The 20,490-nt window shown below is 46.0% G+C and overlaps 3 protein-coding genes across 4 annotated transcripts in view; 1 reads left to right on the forward strand and 2 right to left on the reverse strand.

Moving 5' to 3' along the window:
* Positions 1–9,813, reverse strand: part of LOC6588282 — a 62,906-nt gene extending 53,093 nt beyond the window's left edge. Inside the window, exons 1-2 of the mRNA XM_026984213.1 lie at positions 9,798–9,813; positions 6,304–6,671 (exon numbers count right to left, since the gene is read on the reverse strand). Of these exons, the coding sequence (XP_026840014.1) occupies positions 6,304–6,430 (127 nt within the window). The 5' untranslated portion in view covers positions 6,431–6,671; positions 9,798–9,813. The remainder of the gene's footprint in view (positions 1–6,303; positions 6,672–9,797) is intronic.
* Positions 9,814–11,558: 1,745 nt separating this feature from the next.
* Positions 11,559–15,737, reverse strand: LOC6588137 (peptidyl-prolyl cis-trans isomerase G). Of its 2 annotated transcripts, none has more exons than XM_026988439.1 (8): positions 15,419–15,737; positions 15,201–15,288; positions 14,413–14,442; positions 14,218–14,357; positions 14,008–14,152; positions 13,814–13,940; positions 13,515–13,748; positions 11,559–13,454 (listed from the first exon to the last, which is right to left on the reverse strand). In XM_026988439.1, the coding sequence occupies exons 1-8, from the start codon at positions 15,720–15,722 to the stop codon at positions 11,706–11,708; spliced, it is 2,817 nt and encodes a 938-aa protein (XP_026844240.1). In that variant the 5' UTR covers positions 15,723–15,737; the 3' UTR covers positions 11,559–11,705. The 2 variants fall into 2 exon arrangements, with proteins under 2 accessions (XP_026844240.1, XP_002012943.1); XM_002012907.2 differs by having other exon boundaries at positions 13,814–13,943.
* Positions 15,738–17,281: 1,544 nt separating this feature from the next.
* On the forward strand, positions 17,282–19,851 carry LOC6588398 (glutamine--fructose-6-phosphate aminotransferase [isomerizing] 1). The gene has a single exon (XM_002012908.2). It carries the CDS (start codon positions 17,532–17,534, stop codon positions 19,566–19,568), a length of 2,037 nt encoding a protein of 678 aa, XP_002012944.1. The 5' UTR covers positions 17,282–17,531; the 3' UTR covers positions 19,569–19,851.
* The last annotated feature ends 639 nt before the right edge of the window (positions 19,852–20,490 follow it).

Here is a 20,490-nt window from a genome sequence, read left to right on the forward strand (position 1 = left end):
TAAAGCAGAACCGAGGACCGTTTGAATGCTATTAAAGCACTTTCTCGTTTATGGCCAACACTCCCACTACTACTGCCTCCGCCTGCGCATAAACTTGGCTCCAAAATGCAAAAAAAAAAAAAAATGGGGAGAAGAAAAAGTTTTCTAATGTGGCGCCACGGCTACGCAAAATTTATGCCAACTAACTTCTAATAATAATTTTAATTGCCAAACGGCAGCACTTTACGCATTATGAAACGGAGAGCGTGTGGGGGGGAGCGGGCAGGGCCTGGGGGGGATCTGGAGTTTGCTTTCATTTCGTTTTTTATGTTTTCATAAGGTTTTTATTTTTTAATACTTATTTTATATAAACATTTCGCCAGAACTTGGACGCATGGCACATGTTACCGAAGTGGGAGATGGAGGAGGATGTGGAGGAGGAGGAGGAGGCGGAGGAGGCGGAAGAGGGAGACGGAGGGAGGCTGAGAAATTAAATTACAAATGTCATGCTGACTAGGGGGATATTTTCTTTCATTTTTTTCGCTTTTTCTTCTATTTCATGTTTCTCTGGTTCGTTTGATACCCTGTACTCGGGAGAGTACATTTTGGGGCGTATTGGGAACACTATTATTTTTTTTCTGCTTTATCCTACCGCTAGTTATCCTAGTTTATTTTTTTTCTTTTATTCCTTTTTTTCCTAGAATTTTTTTCGAAAATTATTTACTTAAATCTTAAATTAAATAATTATTCCTTAACATTTTATTTTTTAAGTCATCGTAATTTGTCCTGTGATTGTTTTATAAGCTGCTCAAACAACATAATTTTTATCAGTGACATTATTTTATAATCAAAAATACAAAATTCAACTCTAAAAAAAAAAAAAATAAAAAATTAAATTTTTAAGGAAATAATCGTAATGGGGTCAATTATTTCTGATTTTTAACAGATTTCAATAAATTATTTAAGTCCCATTTTTAGTTTTTAAAATACAAATTTAAAAAAAAAATTCATTTATCAATTTTTAAAAATAAAAATTATATTTTTACTGTTGTTATATTTATATTGACTTCTTCTACATTTTATATAAAATAATTTTTATTGTGTTCTATGAATATAAACAACTCAAAAAGGGGAACACAGTAAAAACTAATCCCAATAAAAGGGGTATCCAACCAGTCGATATGCTCGACTATAAGATTGCCACTTGTTTCACGTATTGCTCTCCCCATAGCAAAGAAACCTTTCCATGAAATTCGCACACGTGGATGGAGGGAATGGGATTGTAGATGTAGATGTGGCTGTGACTGTGACTGTGGCTGTGGCCCGAACTTGAAGCCTTAATATGCTTATGTGTCGACCGAGCGGAAAAGTACCAAGAACCAAGAACACCTTCCTGCCGAGCCACACACTTCCCCAAAGTCTCCATCAACAGGAATGAATGAAAATTAATTGTCGTCTACTTATGGTTTTTTTTTTGTTGTTGTTCCACTCTTTCTATTTGGGCCCTGTCTGGTGGGACAGACAACGGTTCTCTAAATACCATAGTATTTCATATTTGGTTCGGCACACAATGTTTGATAGATAAAAACTGAATTGTCATCTTTGTCTAGACGAAATAAAAACGTTGGGGAATAAATACAATACTTGGACTTTGACGGAAAGGAGATCAATGTCTCAGTCTCTGTCTGGCTTTTAATATGTAATCTATTCAGTTATGGGAATGATTTGATTATCATAAATTCACTCTAAGTCTGTATCCATCTATAAACTATGCATCTTCCGCCTCCTCTAAACTTAAATTCAATGTTTTCTTGGTTCAAATTTCAAGTTAAAGGAAAAAAACTTCGTCCACGGCAATTTCCTAATTTAACTAATAGAATTTTACTTCATTTTTTTGCATCTTTTTATTGGACACCGCACGCGTCGGATAAGTATCTACGGGGGGATGATTTTCGTATAATTGTCAGCACGAAAAAAAAAGGAAATATGTTTCACAGACACTTCCTTCCACCCGCCTCCCCCCCCCCCCTTCATCGGCAACAGAAGATTATGAAATTTGTAAAATACTTTCCCAAAAGATTTTTCCCCCGCGACGATGGAAAATGTAAAATCTTTGCTTTCTTGCTAAGTGCGACTCTGCCGCAGGGGGGGTGGGGGCTGAAAGGACCCTGATGTCCGTCCATGTTGTACTTAACTGATTTTCCCAAGAATTTTCACATTTCACGGGGCGAGCAGACCGCCCCGGGGGGGCGTGGGGGGTGCGAGGCGAGTCGAATCGAAACGAATCGAAGGCGACCTCAGCGGGAACAGCACAGCGTAGCAATCAGTTTAAAGCTGTCAAGGAAATGCCGGAGATTTTCAATGAGGCTATAAAACGAGGGAAAACTGCTGCGAATAATGCGACGCAGGATCCTCTCTCTAGGCAGGACACCATCGTCATAGCCATAGCCATTTTCTCCCTCTCTCTCTCTTTCTCTGTGGGTGCATGTGTAGAAACTTTAATCAGGGAAAATGCTGCTGCGCTACGTACAGGCACAGATACAGATACATAGATAGAAAAAACAGTTTTCGGGTAATCGAGGCGGAGCTCCGGTGCTCCTCAAGACACCGCAAAAGTCTGCTCCTATTTCCTCTCTATTCCCTCCATTTCTAACCATTTTAAGCTGTTTCTTTCGGCGCCGGCAGCATTTAGGGCTCATCTTCCGTCCTATAGCCTCCATCCAGCATACACCATCCTCTCATGGGGACACTCAACGCTCCACACTCCAGTCAAGAGCGGCAAACGCCTTGCATTTTGTGGTCTGGATGAGCCGATTTTCTGTTTTCTATTGCGGCCAGCACAACGTTGACTCCTCAAGTTGTTGTTTCAACTGTTTTTCCACCACCCCCTCACCGGCTCTTGCCTGGTTCTTGCTGTTTGTTTGCTGTTCTAAATACTCTTAAGGAAATGTTCCAAGAAGGAAGTATTTTCGACTCTAGAAGGTATACGGTGGGAGTATTCTGGAGCGATTTCAATGGGGATTAGTCTTTGGTTAGGGGCTGTAATAGCTCCTATATAAGATATAGGAATGATCTGTTAAGGGTGTAAAAGAGAAGGCCTGTGAATAGAAAAAAAAAACCGCATACATGTCGTGTGCATGACTTGTGCTTGTCGAGAAGAGAACGCTGCAAAAGAGAATGCTGAAAAAGAGAATGCTGCAAAAGAGAACGCTACAAAAGTGAATGCTGCAAAAGAGAATGCTCGAAAAAGTGCATAAACAAAATACATGTCTTGTGCATGATACGGCACACTGATGCTCAATGCTCAAGTTTCACTCATAGGGGTTTCTTTCTTTCACTCAATTATGGTAATATTTTCATTGTAATTTCTTCCAGGGTATCCATCCAACAGAGTCGGGCGCCTGAAGCAGGCATTTCTCTGCGCTGTGCTGCTGCTTGTGGTTCTTGGTTGTTGGTTGTTGGTTGTTGTTCTTGGTTGTTGCTTGTTGTTCTGGTGGCAGCAGCCAAGTTTGTAACGCTGCTTGAGATGTCAAATAGCAGAGCGCCACGCCATGCAGCAGGAAGCACTTGGAAATTGAAATCATGCTTTGGGCGCCAGTTACGCAGACGCCAACGCACCGAACAACAACAACAATAAAAGTGGCATGCAACAACAGCAGAAACAACAAAGAGAACGAGAAGGGTCCCAGAGATATTTGCATATGAATATGGAGCACTCAGAGACGGATGCGGTGGGGGGGGGGGGTCTTTTCGGGTTGTTGCTTCAACAGCAACAGCAACAGCAACAGCTACAGCTACAGCAATGGGGCACAAACGATTTGTTGCTTGCTACACACACACACACAAAGGAACAACAACAAAAGATCTGCTAGGAAAAAAAGTATACCCTTTATCCACGGAAGGGCGGGAGGGTTCTATCCCCTGGAAGAAGAGTACGAAACGCTTTGATCGAAACACTTTTAATACTTCATTAATTACATATTTATTTGTGTATAAAATAATACTTACAAATAATACTCTTGAAATTCTAGAGAATTATGAGTAGGCAGAAATCGGAAAAAAAGTTGTTTTATAGCTTTGAGAGGCAATAGTTTTTTCGTTTAAAGATCTTTAATCCTCAAAAATGGGGTTATGATTTCTCGGGATTTCTATGAAAGATACTCGATAAAACTCGGTAAAAACAATACCCGTAGAAACATTCTATGCTTTTATTAGGTACCAAATATAATCTATTATCATCCAACAAGAAAATTCTCATAGCGCAGACGAGGCTCTGGAAGCAATTTATCTACAATTTATCCGCGATATCACCTCCAGAAATAAACAAAAACTGGTAGGGATACAAGTGGACTCCTGTAGATTCTGTGAACCATCGAAACACAGCCTATGGAAATGTCCTAGGCTTTATAAATGAGATCACAGGACCCCTCCCATAGGATTTGGGTAATTAAAAGTTTATTTAAAGCCTTAAAAGTATCATTGGCCGGTAAAAAATACGAATAAATGGTCGAAAAGCAACAAGGCCTTCTAATATCGTATCCATATAGTAATCCATCCAACAGATGATTCTGGGACCTTCCATATTTCTATATTTATTGGAGAAGAGATATGGGTGTCCTCTCATCCTTCTTTAAGGGTATCTTCAGCCTCGACCTATCCATCCTTTGATGTTTGATGGCTGCTGTTGTTGTTGTTGTTGTTGTTTTTTCTGTTGATACTATGTTTTGTGGGTTTGTGCCTCCTCCATAGCTTATGGTGTGTGTGCCTGTGGTGTATTGCCGGCGGCAGCAATATCGTTCAACGCTTGATTGTTGTTGTTGTTGTTGTTGTTGTTGTTGCTTGTGGCATTGGTGGGCTCTAGATGGCGCCACACGCTAGCGAAAATTGAATAAGAGGCTCGAGACTTGAAGGCAATTCCCGGCAAAAGATGTAGGCATGCGGCAAGCGGCAGTCAGGCAAGCGGAAAGCAGGAAGCTATACCAATAACAAACACACATCTACCCGACCAACCCACCCACCCACACACACACACACACACACACCACGCCACACACAGATAGACATGTTCGTGGAACAAGGAAAAGTTATGTAGTGTTCCATGCCATGTAGTACCTCCGGATACCTTCAACAGTCCCCCCCCTCCCCCAGCCCCTCATTTTTTCTCGTTTTTTCTCCGTTTTCCTTTTTATATATTTTTTGCTTGTTTTTGGGTTACTTTGAATTTAATGGAAAATTTATTGACGACATGCCGCTTAGTCGTTTGACTTGGACTTGGACTTTTGCTTTTGCCTTTGCCATTGCTGTTGTTGCCCCCAAAAGCACCCGGAGGCGACCCACTCCCACTCTCCCTATCTCCCTCTCTCTCTCTCTCGGGACTAGCTATTTCCCGGCCAGCAGGCAGCTCCAGCTCCAGCTCTGCTTTCACTGCTTGTGGGTCCTGTGCTCTGTCATGTGTGCAAAGTTTTCGCATTTGGTTTGGTTTCATGAACTTACCCATGCCCTTTCCTTCTTCCAAGCAATTGGGGATAAATAGTTGATGATTGTGTGTGTCTGTGTGTGGGTGAATTTAGGGGCTGATCGAATGAGGGATGACCGCATGGATATGTCCCACGAATTGATGGATTGTCTCTCAGGCGCATTGAAAAAACATTTCAGCGATTGGCATATGGCCAGATGCGGGATCAAGGCTTTTCTTTTTTACATTTTGGCTTTGACTTTGAATGAAAGGATGCCAGCCGCTCCCCGTGAGAATGTGCCAGGTGTATCTCTCAATTTGTTTCATAATTCCAACCAAATAGATGCGGGCCTTGTCCCAGCCTGTCTCCCTCTCTCTTGTATGACTTGTTCACTCCACAATAAATTAGAATTATAATTTCGCTTAGCCAAATCAACGACGCAATAACCGGGCCCGATGGCCGGCTTACATGCAAAAGGACTTTTGCCCGAGAGCAACCCCCAAGAGAAGCGAAACCGAAGCCGAAGAGGGTAGTTTTTTGGCCGTGCCGCGCCAATCCTCGGCCCAATCCTCAACGGGGGATCTGCGACGAACAAACTTTTCTCGCGTGTTTTACCAACTTTAATATTTTATGTTGCTGATTTTCTTTATGGGATTTGGCCCTAGAAAACCACCCATAACCCGCCCCCCATAACCCATCCTGCTCCTTTGAAAACTCAACAAGTTTTTGGCCAAGACTCCTGGGGTCCTTGGTCCTTGGCTTGGAGTGTGGCAGGAGGGCGGACACGCCTGCCCCGTTACGCCATTAGTTTATGATTATTGGCCAAGTTTAGAGCCAGATCGAAAAGGAGGGGGCGTACAGTACTCACCTGTTGTTGGCTGTTTGGTGAGGGTCAGTCCTCCATTGTTATCGGTCAGCAGCAGCACGGGCAGCAGCAGCAGCAGGATCTCCAAGAGTTCAATGACAAAAAGGCTTCGATTGTAAAACAAAAACATTGCAATCGGCTACGTGTATGCCCTTTTGCCCGATGGCTTCTCCACCTTCTCCGTCTCCTCCTTCTCCGACTCCTCCTACTCCTCCTTCTCCGACTCCTCTTCCGGGTGTCTCCAACCAAAGTCTGTGACTATATCCTACAGTGTGGAACGATCCGGTTTGTTGCTTTTTCCTTTCGTTTTCGGGGGGTTACGATGTGTATTTTCTCATATTGTTGTTGTTGTTGCGATGACGGCAGCTCTCCTTCGAAGATGAATGGAAAAATCAAATCACCGAATTTTATTTACTAATCTAACGCTAACACACACACACACGCACACACACAATGGCTTTATGGGGAGGGGGGAGGCGGGGTGGCACACAAAAGTATGCTAATATATTTGGCTTGCTTTTGCGGGCGGGGGCAACGCCACACGCATAAATATTTTACGCGTGCAACAGTGCGTATACGCAATTTGTTTAATAGTCCACACAAACATCCCACAACACAACAGAATGGGTCCCGGGACCGGGACCAGGTCCTGGACCTGGACCTGGCGCCAATGTCGTTTTGCTGTCAACGTTCAAATCTGGCAATTGATGGGGAAAGAGCCAGAGCGTGTGCGAAACAGTGAAGCTTCGCTGTGGGCGGTCCAAGATTTATACGGCAAGTTTTTCTGTAACCTCAGCTTGAAATTGGTGTTCCATTTCTCTATAAACATGTATCTAAAAAATACTTAAATGTAGGTAAAGATTTATTTGAAAAATTTGTAAAAAGTTTCCAGCCCTTTAGACTCCTATTCTGCGATGAATTTTATATCGATTCCCTGAGATGGCCAAGGTAAAGGACTTCCTAGGAATCAGTGACTCAAAGACCCTCTCTGACGGTGCTATAATCCATTATTTATATTATTCCTATTCCACCGCTTGACCATTAATATTTCACTTTTAATCTGTGCTCGTAACTTCGGAGATTGGCCTCAAGAGATCCCTGCCATCCTCCCACGCATCCTTTTCAGTATCATCTATGTATCATCATTAAATTTGTACTGGCTTTTGTGTTCCGGTTTGAGCTGTGATAAATTCTGTGAGTCTTCGACCAACTTCTGCTGACTGCCGACTGAACCATTGCCATTACGCACGCATCGTGCCGTAATCATAATGCTGATGCTCTGATGCTCTGATGATGATGGTGCCATAAAAGGCAGCGGGCACATTTCAATTCCACAACCAGAGACGGCGACGGCGACGGCGACAAGTACCACAAAGGCGCATGTATCTGAAAGATACATTTTCTAGCTTTCTAGAGTGCTCGGATTCTCGCGGCAAACCAAAGCGAGCACAAAAAAAAAAAACAAAAAGTATTCGCATAAATGAATGCTAAAATATATTTCGGCAGCGACTGCGGCAGCGGCTGCGGCTATGGCTGTGGCTGTGGCTGCCTCTGCTGCGGCGCCATTACTGTTATTGCTGCTGTTGCTTTTTCCACTATCAAAGGCTTTCGCGAAGCACACGCTGACGCCAGCTGCGCCGCCGACGGCAATGGCAACAGCGCGACAGCTACTGAGGCTGCAACCACAGACAAAGTTTTATATGTATGACAATTGCTTTTTTGTTGAGACCCAAACAAAAAATTGTAAAAAAATTCAATAAATCAAAAGAAAATGCAAAAAACTGCCAAAACAAACAAAAAAACAAACCGAAACAAGAAACAAAAAACGAGCGGCTCTTGCGAGAGTCGAAGAATTTAATACTCTACCACAAAGTGGGTGTAAAAAAGACTATGGTATGATAAATAATACTATACTGGGTAGATAATGGAATCACCTTTGGATCAAGCTAGTGCCCGCTATACCCTTTATTGTTGCTTGAATTTTCGCGCTAGCCAAACTTTTACTCATATCTAAACGACCTCTTCCAAGGATATGTTTTAGTCGAAAAAGTGAATTTGAATGGTTTTTCACTCTTGCTGCCGGCAAATGTTTTGCACACGCACTTTGGCGTTTATTTGTTGTGTGGCATGGCCCTTTGTTTACAACTTTTAATATACAATATTTTGTGTTTTGCAAAAGGACAGGCCCCAAACGAAAAACCTCAATTTGAGAGATAAGCAAGAAGCGTAGCGGAAATCGTATTGGGGGTTCTCCGTGTATGTGTGTGTGTGTGTTATATAAAACAAATTGAACAATGCACATGTATGCGAAATTTCGGGCAAAAACACACACACACGCACACACTGGCAAAGGCACAGCCAAAGAGAGAAACAGGCGCTCAGAATGAATAAAAGTTTGCTTTGCGGGCACTGACAGGGGGAGAGCAAACAAAAATTCAGCAACGACGCAAAAATTTCGATTTCCTCGAAATTTCTACCTCGTTTTGTTGTTCTTCTATTATGCTTATTTCTCTTATTCATCATCTGCTCCTGCTGTTTGTTGCTGCCGTTGTTCTTCTTCCTTCAGGCGTTGTTCTCAATTTCACTTCCGCAAAAAATGTTGGAATCGCCGTCGAGGCGGTTAACAAGGAATGCAGAAATGTGATGTGATCGCTAAAACGTCCTCGTAGATTGGACAATTTCTTCTAAGTTTCACTTTCGATCAACACTCTGGGAAAACGAAACTGGGAACAAGGCCTGATAATACATTTTGTTTGCAAATAAAGCAAAGCAAAGAAAACGAAGAGAAGAGAAGAAGCAACAGCAGAGGCAGCACCACCAGCAACAGAAGCAGCGCAGCTTACTAAGCTTTTTCTGAGCATCATCGCATCCCACTCTGATGCCTGTTTTTGCTCCTTGTTTTTGCTACGCTTTCGCTTTGTTGCGTCCGAGAGCTTTGACTGCCCGACTGCCTGACTGCCTGCCTGCCTGGCCTGGCCTGCCTACCATCCGTGGTGGAAGAGGAAGAACTACTGTACTTTGGCGGTCATGTTTTTATTGCGATTTATATCCTTTTTTTTTGGAGTGGTGGAGGAGTTTGCTTTGTTTGGAATTTTTCGAGTTTTAAAATATTCATTTCTCACTTTTTTGCACTCCCCCACAGCACGCACTTGGCGTATCTTTCCTCTCCCTCTTTCACACTAACTCTATCTCTGTCTCTGTCGCTTAGATTATGTCATAATTTGGTTTTGGGAAAGGACTAAACAATGCCGGAATTTTTGACAATTGAACCTCTCTCTTCATATCATATCTCTTTCGCTCCGCCCGGCAGGCAATGAATGAATCACATTTCGTTTTCATTTGATTTGCCGCAAACACACACACACGCACACACATAGATCCACTATCCATCTTTCTCTTTCTGTCTCTGTGCACGCATTGCACCGGCTCCTGTTGCCCGCGTCGCCCCCGTCTTTATGTTTGCCTTTGCTGTGCCTTTTCTGTTGTTGCTTTGCTACCTTTGTTTTGTGTTGTTTTTTCTTTGCATTTCCGTTTTACGTTTGTATTTCGTATTGCCTTTGCACTCTCACACGCACACGCACACGGACAGCGCCGCTCAAATCAACGGAATTACGCGCACAATTCGCCCAAAGCTTTGTTGTTTGGCATTTTTTGTTTGTTGCTTTGTCGCCCCGCTTGGCCAAAGATACTAAATATGCACGTCTCGCAAAAATCACTGCGATTCAAAGATTCGGTTGCCAGATTCAAAGATACTACGTCTACGCGGAGGCGGCGCTGGCGCTGGGGATTACAACGAAATAGCGAACGCGGGCCCGCAGCTTTCCCACCGAGCGGAGCAAACACGTCCAAACATGTACGCCATTCCAAAGGGGAATTGGCGCTCAGGCAATATAAAAACTTTTAAAACTCATATCATGGGAAACCCGCACGTCGCTCCCAGTAGCAGGGTGTGCTTGGAAAACAAGGTGGTGTACAGCCACCTAAACTGTTGTCTGGAATCGTGCGAAGCTCCACCTTGTTGTACGAATACACCCTGTCGGTAGTGCTCGAGCAGCTTGCCGAAGGCTTACGAGCAGCATTTCACAAAAGCCGAGAGTGTGCGAGTTTCATGTGAATCCAGTAGCATGTTAAGTTAAATCGCTCTCTTTGCTTTGCCACAAACGAGCTTTTGCGTAAGCTTGCATTTATTTGCCGGCATTTTTGTTTGCGCCGGCTGCGTACGAAATTTCAATGGCAACGTCGGCGTCGACGCCAAAAGCTCCGCATCTGGAGAGCATGAATGAAACGAAAGCAAAAAGCGCAAAAACAAACAAAAGCAGTGGGCTGCCAGACTGTGCTAAGATATGGAAAGGATATACTCCATTTCGATTCTCGTTCTATTGAGCTGCAGTAACCGATCCAACCGATCCACTTTTCCAGAGGATCCAGAGTTAGGAAACAATGATTATATTATTGCAGTTACTAATGTGGTCATCTTTTACTTTAGTTGTTGGATTTTCGTCCAGTTAGTTGAATGGGACAAAATCTTACTTTTAGCAAAAATTCAACAATTTTATCCATTCGATTTCTGATTTAACAAATCGAACAAATCAATTATCAGTTTTAAAACTCTGACCGACACAGATTTCAATTCCTTTTGTTAATTAACATATTCAATAGCTCAAAAACGAATCTTTTGCGGGCCTCCTATGATATCTTTTGCAATCCTCTGATGGTACTTATGGTACATAGATTAGTTTTTATTTATAGTAAATTTAAAAAAAAATTCCTGAGTAAATCATTCTTAAAAGCCCGCTATAAAATAATAATCGATGTTTAGTATATTATAATGCACACATTAATTTAAAATGAATACTGCGGATTGCTAGGATAAGCCGCAAGCCCCTCATACAGTTCTTGGCCTTTGAAAAATTGATCGCCACTTGTCGAATGCCTTGTGCCCGTTTTGAAGTCCGTTCACGATAGTTTTGCGAGACTTTGGTAGACGCTCGTTTTTTGTCCGGTAAACGCTCTTTTCGGAGTCCGTCTGCGAGCATTTAGCTAGTCTTCACTCATTCCTCGCGGATATTTATCATTTCCATTTAGGAAAATTTTATGATAGTTCCATTATTTTTATCGCTCTTTGGTCCACTGGGAAAAAATTAACCAACTAGAATTCCACTCCAAAAAATATTTACACCGTGTCACTAACGTGTAAATGATATGTAATGTAAATGTATAATGTAAAATCCAATCAGGAGAAAAAACCCTTTGAAAAGTACAGTAAAGTTTGCATTTATTGAACGGTCTTCAGTACAGAGATTGGGACACGATTTATACAATGGCCGTTGAGTGTAAAATGTCGCGAATTGGTGGAACGAAAGTTTTCGATTTGATGTGATAGTCAAAATGCCTTAAACTCTACTCTAATCGGAGTCGGAGCGGGTGGATGCCTTCTTGGACTTTTTATGCTTACGCTTCTTGTCGCGATGCCGATCCTCGTGGCTGCTGTCGCGCTTGCCGCGACTGGACGAGGGCTGTTCGGGTCCTGTTGCAGCCCCGGCTCCTGGTGCAATTCCACCGCCACTCCGATCCTCCTCGTGCAGTTTCTTGAGGGTCTCCGCCTTGAGGCGCTCCAGCTCGCTCAGCTCTCGGGTGGTGCGCTCCTTCTCGATATCGTCCTGTCGCTGCTTTTCGGCTCGGCGCTCCTCCTCTTTGGCTATCTCCTTTCGCATGTGCTCCTTCAGCAGCAGGGCTGCCTCGGCTCGCTTCTGCATCTTTTCGCGCGCCGCCTTCTCACGGTCCTCGTCCATGGGCAGGGCCGATGTCAGCTTGGGCAACGGGCTGCTGCGTGATCGGCGCCGGGATCTGCTGTTGCTGCGCGAGGAGCTGTGCCGGCGGCCACCACGACTGCGGCTGCGCCGATGCTCGGGCGAGGAATCATGACGCCTTCGTCCGGTTGAGTCTTGCCGCCTTTTTGGCGGCGAGTCCTGTTTTTGCTTTCTGTTTACCGGCGACTCCTGCCGCTTGCGTACTGGCGAGTCCTGGCGCTTCCTTGCCGCCGGCGACGACTCCTGGCGGCGTCGATCTGTTGGTGGGGACTCTTGGCGACGTCTGTCTGTAGATTCCTGACGCCTGTGATTCGGGGCCGGCGATTCCTGGCGACGGCGATCGGGTGTTTGCTGTCGCCGTCCACGGCTGCGGGAACGCTGCTGTCGGCGACGATCGCCGACTGGCGATGATCCTCGTCCCCGAATGGGCGACAGGGGAAAGCGATTCTTGTAATCGTCCTGAGAGCGCGAGCGACGGCGACGGCCTCCGTCGGAAAAGGGATTGCGGCGATTGCGATTCATCTGATGCTGCTGGTTCTGATGCTGGTTCTGGAACTGATTCTGATGTGGATTCTGATGCGGATTCTGATGCTGGCCCTGATTATTGTTGCCCCCCTGGCCCCGCCGCCCCGGCGACGACCACTGCGCCCGCCGAGGCGGGGACCGACGCGAACGCTGGCCAGAACGGGAGCGACTCTTCTGATTGCGATTGCTGCGCGACGGCTGCGAGGCGGAGCGCTCACGGGTGCGCCTGGACGGCTGTCGATCGCGGTCCCTGGGCTTCTCTTCGTTCTTGCGTTCGTCACGCTTGGATCGGCTGTCGTCGCGGTCCTTCTTCTGTGGCGCCTCTGTCTTGGACTCGGACTTGCTTGGTTTCTTCAACTCCTTGACGGGCACCACCTCGGGGGGCTCGGGCTCTGGCTCGCTATCCGTCTGCTGTTCATAGTCCAGGGCATTCATGTCCATCGACTTTCGACGCTTGGGTGGTGGCGCAGCAGTCTCCTCTTTTGGCTTCTCCTTTGCTTCCTTTGCCTTGCGGTCGGGCTCCTTGCTGGTCGTGGCCTTGCCACTGCTGCCCTTATGATCGGGTGTTCTGTCCGGCGTCAGTTTGCCGCCGTAGGTGCTGGCATGCGACAGCTCAAAGAAGGACTTTTTGGGGTTCTTGATGGCCTCCTCGTGGCGCTTCTTGCGCTCATGCTCGCGCCGCTTTGTCTCCTCCTCCCGCATCTTGCTCTCCTCCTCGATGCGCTCCAGATCCGAGAGCTTAATGGTCCGCTTCTGGGCATGTTTCCAGTGCGGCGGCGTATTGCTTCTCGAGCGACTGCGCGAGGGCGTGCGAAAACGCTGGAAAAGTAATTCGAATTTGAGTTTTTCTCTTTTTTTTCTTTCTTTTTTTCGACTTACAAACACGCCGCGACCCTTGACGATGCGGCCACTGCGAGATGTGGGCGGCGGCTGCTTCTTTGACCACCCAAATGCATTCCGATTACGGTCCCGCTCGCGTTCACGATCCTTGCCCCGATCGCGATTGCGTTCACGGTCCAAATCCCGGCCATAGCCGAGATCTTCGCGCACCTCACGCTCCTCCCGCTCCCTGGACCGAGACTTTTCGCTGCGCATGAGAAATTTGTTCGATACCTGGAAACGGAACCAAAAAAAGGTTCTTCATTTGTGAATGGTATACTTTTTGGAGGGGTCTGTACCTCTGGTATCTCGTTAGGATCTATCTTGGTGATGGTGACCAAAGGATGCAGTTCACCTTCCTCTTGTTCCTCCTCGCCATTGTCTGAATGATGCTGGGCATGGCGGCCATTACCGCGTCCCTTATCGCTGCTGTTTTGGGGATTTGAAACATAAAAGTAGGGGAAATCCATAAAAGAAGTTACTAAAAACATACTCTTCGCTCTCGCTGGCCTTTGCCTCCTTGCGGCGCTTCTTCTTTTTGTCCTTGCGCTGCTGTGTCTTAGCCTCCGCCTCGCTCTCCCCGCTGTTTGTGTCCTCTGTGGCCGTGGAGCGCTTTCTACGCTTCTTCTCCTTTTTGGCTGTGGAAAGAGGATAAATATTACGGAATGAGAATTCCTCTGCTTGGCTGGAAATACCCACTCACCCTTTGTCTGTTTGATTAGCTCGCCGCAATTGGCGATGGCCGCATCCTGCAGTGGTCGCGAATTCCTGTCAACGGGCAGCTCTTCCAATTGCCGGACCAACTCCTGCCCGGTTATAACTTGGCCAAATACAACATGGAGACTGCAAACAGAATTCCAATTAGAATCATTCATTTTTGTCTGCATAAAATACTCACTTGTCCAAATGTGGCGCAGGCTGTGTTGTACTACAATGAGAAACAGAAGAAGAGAAAAGATATTCTTTACACTTTGCTAACTTTTTTGGGTTGTTGTTGTTGTTGTTGTTGGTTGTTGCTGTTGTTGTTGCAGTTGACAGTTGGCTGTTCTTTCGGTTATTCGTTGTTTTGTTGCAGAGACAATGCCTTGTGCAACAAAGTAAAAGATATCAAGGTGCCAGAGCATGGCCAAAGCCTGGCGTGGCCTGGCCTGGCCCGGCCCGGCCTTCAAGTCGCACATCAAGTCGAGTCGGTGGCATCCACGTAGAAGGAGAGAGAGAGACACACACACAGAGAGAGACAGGGAGGGAACCCAGTCAGAGCCAGAGCACCAAAACTCCATCTTTTAGTTGGTTGTCTTTGATGAAGCAGCAGCTAATGGACGATAGGAGGCACGGCACACACGGCACTGCCATCGAGGAGGCGTAGGAGCAGCAGCAGCTGCCGGCCGCCCCAAGACAGACCAGACCCAAAGACGAATGCATTGCAGGGGGGATTGCAGGTGGTGGTGGTGGTGGTGGACGTAGTGGTGGTGGTGTTGAAGGTGGGTCGGTCGGTCAGTCCGCCGCAGCTCAAAAATTCTGCGCGCTAATCCCCGCTAAATGGCAATAGATTAATGAACAACAACAGATGTTTAAAATTGATCAAATAATATGGTTTAGAAACGGGCTGACGACTGGAACAGAACTGGAAAGATAATATATATGGCATGGGGGTTAGCTTGGGGCCTGGGAGCGAGGCGGACTTACATAAAGAATTGCGAGCCATTGGTGTCCTTGCCGCGATTGGCCATCGACAGCAGGAACGGGCGGTCGTGCTTCTTATCGAAGCTTTCATCTGTCAAAAAAGACAACCCAAAAGTCGGTCTTTAATTATTGATTTTTTCCAATGCACAAATACACGCACACAAGCGCGAGAGCATATACATATACACACACAAAAGAGAGGAAGAGAGACGCGTGCTTACCCTCAAATGTGCCGCCATAAATCGACTCGCCGCCGGTACCGTTGCCTGCACTGAAATCCCCCGCTTGGACCATAAAATCCTTCACCACTCGATGGAATATGGCCCCCTTGTAGTGCAGTTTTTTCTCTGTGACCAGACCCAGGCCCTTTTCGCCCGTGCAAAGGGAGCGAAAATTCTCCGCAGTTTTGGGAGCCACATCGCCAAACAGTTCGAAAACAATGCGACCGACGGGCAGACCGCCGAGCGTTATATCAAAGAAACAACGCGGACGCGTAGCACTCGCGTCGCGCTTATTTACGGTCATTTTTTATATTTATTTAATCACTTTGTACGAACAGAATTATATTTTGACAAAATTTTCACGAGTTTTTCGCGTTGCACAATTGCACCAGTGTGGCCGTTATCGATGAAATATACCGTCGAACCCTCAGCAATATACCGTCTCATCCTACAAATATACCGTAAATATACTGACGAATTCAAGATCTATTAATATTTGCTTGCTTTTAATATTCCCCCGAATAACTAGCTAGATAGAGCCCCTCAGCCCTGCCCACATAATATTATCCAATTAATGACCCTATTCTCTACTTGACTGTCCTTTTTGAAATACTTGCTTTTATTTGCCAAAAAAATGTTTTGGCGAAAAAGGTCAAACAAAAAAACGTAAAAGAGTAATCGTTCCAATTGCTCAATTTTGATATTCCATTAAATAATTCTGGCTAACTAAGATCTTTAGCTCTGCCCACATAGTTTTATCCCATTGATGAATAAATTTTCTACAAGATTGGATAGTTTTTAATCCTTGCTTTTATTGTATTTATTGTAAAAAAAGGTTTAAACGAAAAAGTTCAACAAAAAAAGAATCGCTACATTGCGTGTAAGCCGAAGTATAGGCCTTTGTATACCCTATTTTGTTAATTTTATATGAAAGTATAAATATTGATATGAAGATAAAACGTAACTAACAAAGACCTTTTCTCAAATTGACATTTGTTAGACATATTCATGTATATGATGAGTTCTATATTTATATCTCGATCCTGATACCTATTCTTGGTCCCTACAAGAAGACAATAAGCTTTAAAATATCGTTGTAATATTGAAAATAATATTAAATATTGAATAAAATATAAATAAATTGTTTTTGCCTGGGATGACAAACATATTCACAATTCTATAACATCAATTTCCCCCAGGGTATGTGTGCATGGATTTAGCAACATTTGTGTATGGAATGGGACTCTTGTCGTCAACCGGTTATGACGACTAATTCCTGAATATTCTTTCTTCCGTCGAATATTCTCAGCTATATAGATCTCCCAGTTTTGCCCAGATAATTTTATATGATTGCTGAATCAATTTTGATCAGGATTAACTACTTTTAAGTACTTGCATGTTTTTTGTTTTGACAAAAACACGGTTTCAACAAAAGTGTTCAATAGTCGCATAGTTCAATTTTCAGACTCATTTGCTGTCAACCAGGGTATGGGCGTTTGGCATCAGCTGTGAATCGAAAAATCACTCAAAAAAGAGAAAATCGAAAACGGTTATCGATACTATCGACGGGTGCGCGCCAGAGATTTAAATTTTTTGAATATGAAATAATCGATTCGCTTAGTGATTAGATTAAAGAATAATGGTCGGATTCTCGAAAAAAATATGTTTTCGATCGGTAGCCAGTTGCGAAGCTGGTAGGCCTGCGAGAAGTCATATAGAATTAAATTAAAGCTGCCCGAAATATATAAAGTTCGTCTGGCTATTAGCGATTTCAGCATATCCGCAAACGGTCACACCCATAAGCCAATGTTTACAAGACGGACTGCGTGTGTGGGTGCGTGCGCATGATTGTGTGCGTGTGTGTGTGTTTGTGTGGTGTTGTGGGGTGGCAGCGGCGGAAGACGTGTTCTTAGGCGAAATTTATCACGAAAACAGAAAAATTCCAGCAACTTGCGCGATAATAAGCGCCAACAACAAAGCCAATCGTATGTGTCGTATGTACGGAGTGCAACTGACACATCATTTTACATAAAGAAGCGGCTTATCGTCGACGTGTACTCGAAGCGAGAATACAGCTCCCAGAACTCAGAACCCTAGTGGAAAAAAGAAGATAATGTGTGGCATTTTCGCGTACCTCAACTACCTGACGCCCAAGTCGCGCCAGCAGGTGCTGGAGCTCCTGCTGCAGGGCTTGAAACGTCTGGAGTATCGCGGCTACGACTCCACGGGCGTGGCCATTGATGGGCCCAGCGCGGGCGACGACATCCTTCTGGTGAAACGCACCGGCAAGGTCAAGGTGCTGGAGGATGCCATAGCGGAGGTGTGTCGCGGCGAGGGCTACAGCCAGCCCGTGGACATCCATATTGGCATCGCGCACACGCGCTGGGCCACGCACGGCGTTCCCTCGGAACTGAATTCGCATCCCCAGCGATCGGATGTGGAGAACAGCTTTGTGGTGGTCCACAATGGCATCATCACCAACTACAAGGACGTGAAGACGCTGCTGGAGAAGCGCGGCTATGTCTTCGAGTCGGAAACGGACACGGAGGTGATTGCCAAGCTCGTGCATCACCTCTGGCAAACGCACCCCGGCTACACCTTTGGGGAGCTGGTGGAGCAGGCCATTCAGCAGCTGGAGGGCGCCTTTGCCATTGCCTTCAAGTCGAAGCACTTTCCCGGCGAGTGCGTCGCCTCGCGTCGCGGCTCTCCGCTTCTGGTGGGCATCAAGGCCAAGACAAAGCTGGCCACGGACCATGTGCCCATCCTGTACGCCAAGGCCCATCGTCCGATTGGCCTGCCGTTCCCAGTGCTGCACCCTGGCGGTGATGGCACTGCCGAATTCCAGCCCCTGGAGCACAAAGAGGTGGAGTACTTCTTTGCCTCGGACGCATCGGCAGTGATTGAGCACACGAATCGGGTCATCTACCTGGAGGACGATGACGTGGCCGCCGTCAAGCGGGACGGTACCCTGAGCATCCACCGCCTGAACAAATCGTCGGACGATCCGCATATACGGGAGATCATCACTCTGAAGATGGAGATCCAGCAGATCATGAAGGGCAACTACGACTACTTTATGCTCAAGGAGATCTTCGAGCAGCCCGAGTCGGTGGTCAACACGATGCGCGGACGTGTACGCTTCGACACGCAGACCATTGTGCTGGGCGGCATCAAGGAGTACATCCCAGAGATCAAGCGGTGTCGCCGCCTGATGCTGATTGCCTGCGGCACCTCCTATCACAGTGCCGTGGCCACGCGACAGCTGCTGGAGGAGCTCACCGAACTGCCCGTCATGGTTGAACTGGCCTCCGACTTCCTCGACCGCAACACGCCCATCTTCCGCGACGACGTGTGCTTCTTCATCTCGCAGTCGGGCGAGACGGCCGACACACTGATGTCGCTGCGGTACTGCAAGCAGCGGGGAGCCCTGATTGTCGGGATCACCAACACCGTGGGCAGCAGCATCTGCCGGGAGTCAAACTGCGGCGTGCACATCAATGCAGGGCCGGAGATTGGGGTGGCCTCCACCAAGGCCTACACCTCGCAGTTCATTTCGCTGGTGATGTTCGCTTTGGTGATGTCCGAGGACCGACTGTCGCTGCTGCAGCGGCGGCAGGAGATCATCGCGGGATTGTCGCAGCTGGACGAGCACATCCGATCGGTGCTGAAGCTGAACTCGCAGGTCCAGGAGCTGGCCAAGGAGCTGTACAAGCACAAGTCGCTGCTGATCATGGGCAGGGGCTTCAATTTCGCCACCTGCCTGGAGGGCGCACTCAAGGTCAAGGAGCTGACGTACATGCACAGCGAGGGTATACTCGCGGGGGAGCTGAAGCACGGACCCCTTGCTCTGGTCGACGATGAGATGCCAGTGCTGATGATCGTCACGCGGGATCCCGTCTACACAAAGTGTATGAATGCCCTGCAACAGGTGACCTCGCGGAAGGGGCGACCCATCCTGATCTGCGAGGAGAACGACACCGAGACCATGTCCTTCTCCACGCGTTCGTTGCAGATTCCCCGCACGGTGGACTGCCTGCAGGGCATCCTCACCGTCATACCGCTGCAGCTCCTCTCCTACCACATTGCCGTGCTGCGCGGCTGCGATGTGGACTGTCCCCGGAACCTGGCCAAGTCGGTGACCGTGGAGTAGGCGGAGAAGCATACACAATAATAATTCCATTTGCTGGGCATGATACGATGATGCCTGGAGGAATCCTTTATTCGTAACCAATTAGATTTAAGTTGAACATTTTTCGTATTCTCGCATCTTCCCGATCCGCCATCCATTGCTTCAATGGACCCGGATTCCCTCACCGCTGTGACCCTTTTTTGTTTTGCATTTTGTAGAGTATATTTTAACCTGTTTGTGCGCTGTGCTGTAAAGCGATTATTCTTCTGTGGATGTGCAATTGAAATATAAGTATTTCCAGAAATACGTATCTTTAAAAAAGCTTCCTATGCTTTATTCCATTCAGGATGACGACAGTGTCGGGGAAATGCGCAGGAATCTACCCGATAAAGGCGCTTATTGGTTGGAATAGTCGCCGTTTTCAGCCAAAGTGAAATTCGGAGCCTGTCTCCCAATTTTCAAATGTTTCCGGGGAGGAACTAAAATTGTGGAGGAAAACACCATATGCTGTATACATATCCAAACATATGTATATATTTAGCATATAAAACCATATTTTAAAAAAGTCATCATTAATACAGAATTAGTTAGTTAGGTTAGGTTTGAGTCGGAAGTGGGATGGGACGGGTTAAATGAACAAAACGCATAACATTTATGGACCTGCGTTGCCCGAACCCGAATCCGTACTGCTATAAACTCCTATAACCCGTTTTCGACACATGCAGATGTTCCTGATATTTACTTTCTTCCTTAATTAAATGTCTAAATGTTCTATCTAGCTAGTAATATTATCCGGAACATCAAATTTGAGCAATATGGTTTCCAATCCTTGACGTAGAACGATTATCCCATTATAAGCCCAAGGGGTATTTTAATATTCTACCGAAAATAATGAACATATAATAACTTACAAACAGTAATATTTTCCGACATTTACCTCAAG

Source organism: Drosophila persimilis, unplaced genomic scaffold (genome assembly GCF_003286085.1).
Source record: "Drosophila persimilis strain 14011-0111.01,24,50 unplaced genomic scaffold, DperRS2 tig00000000-arrow-pilon, whole genome shotgun sequence".
Lineage (NCBI taxonomy): Eukaryota > Metazoa > Arthropoda > Insecta > Diptera > Drosophilidae > Drosophila > Drosophila persimilis.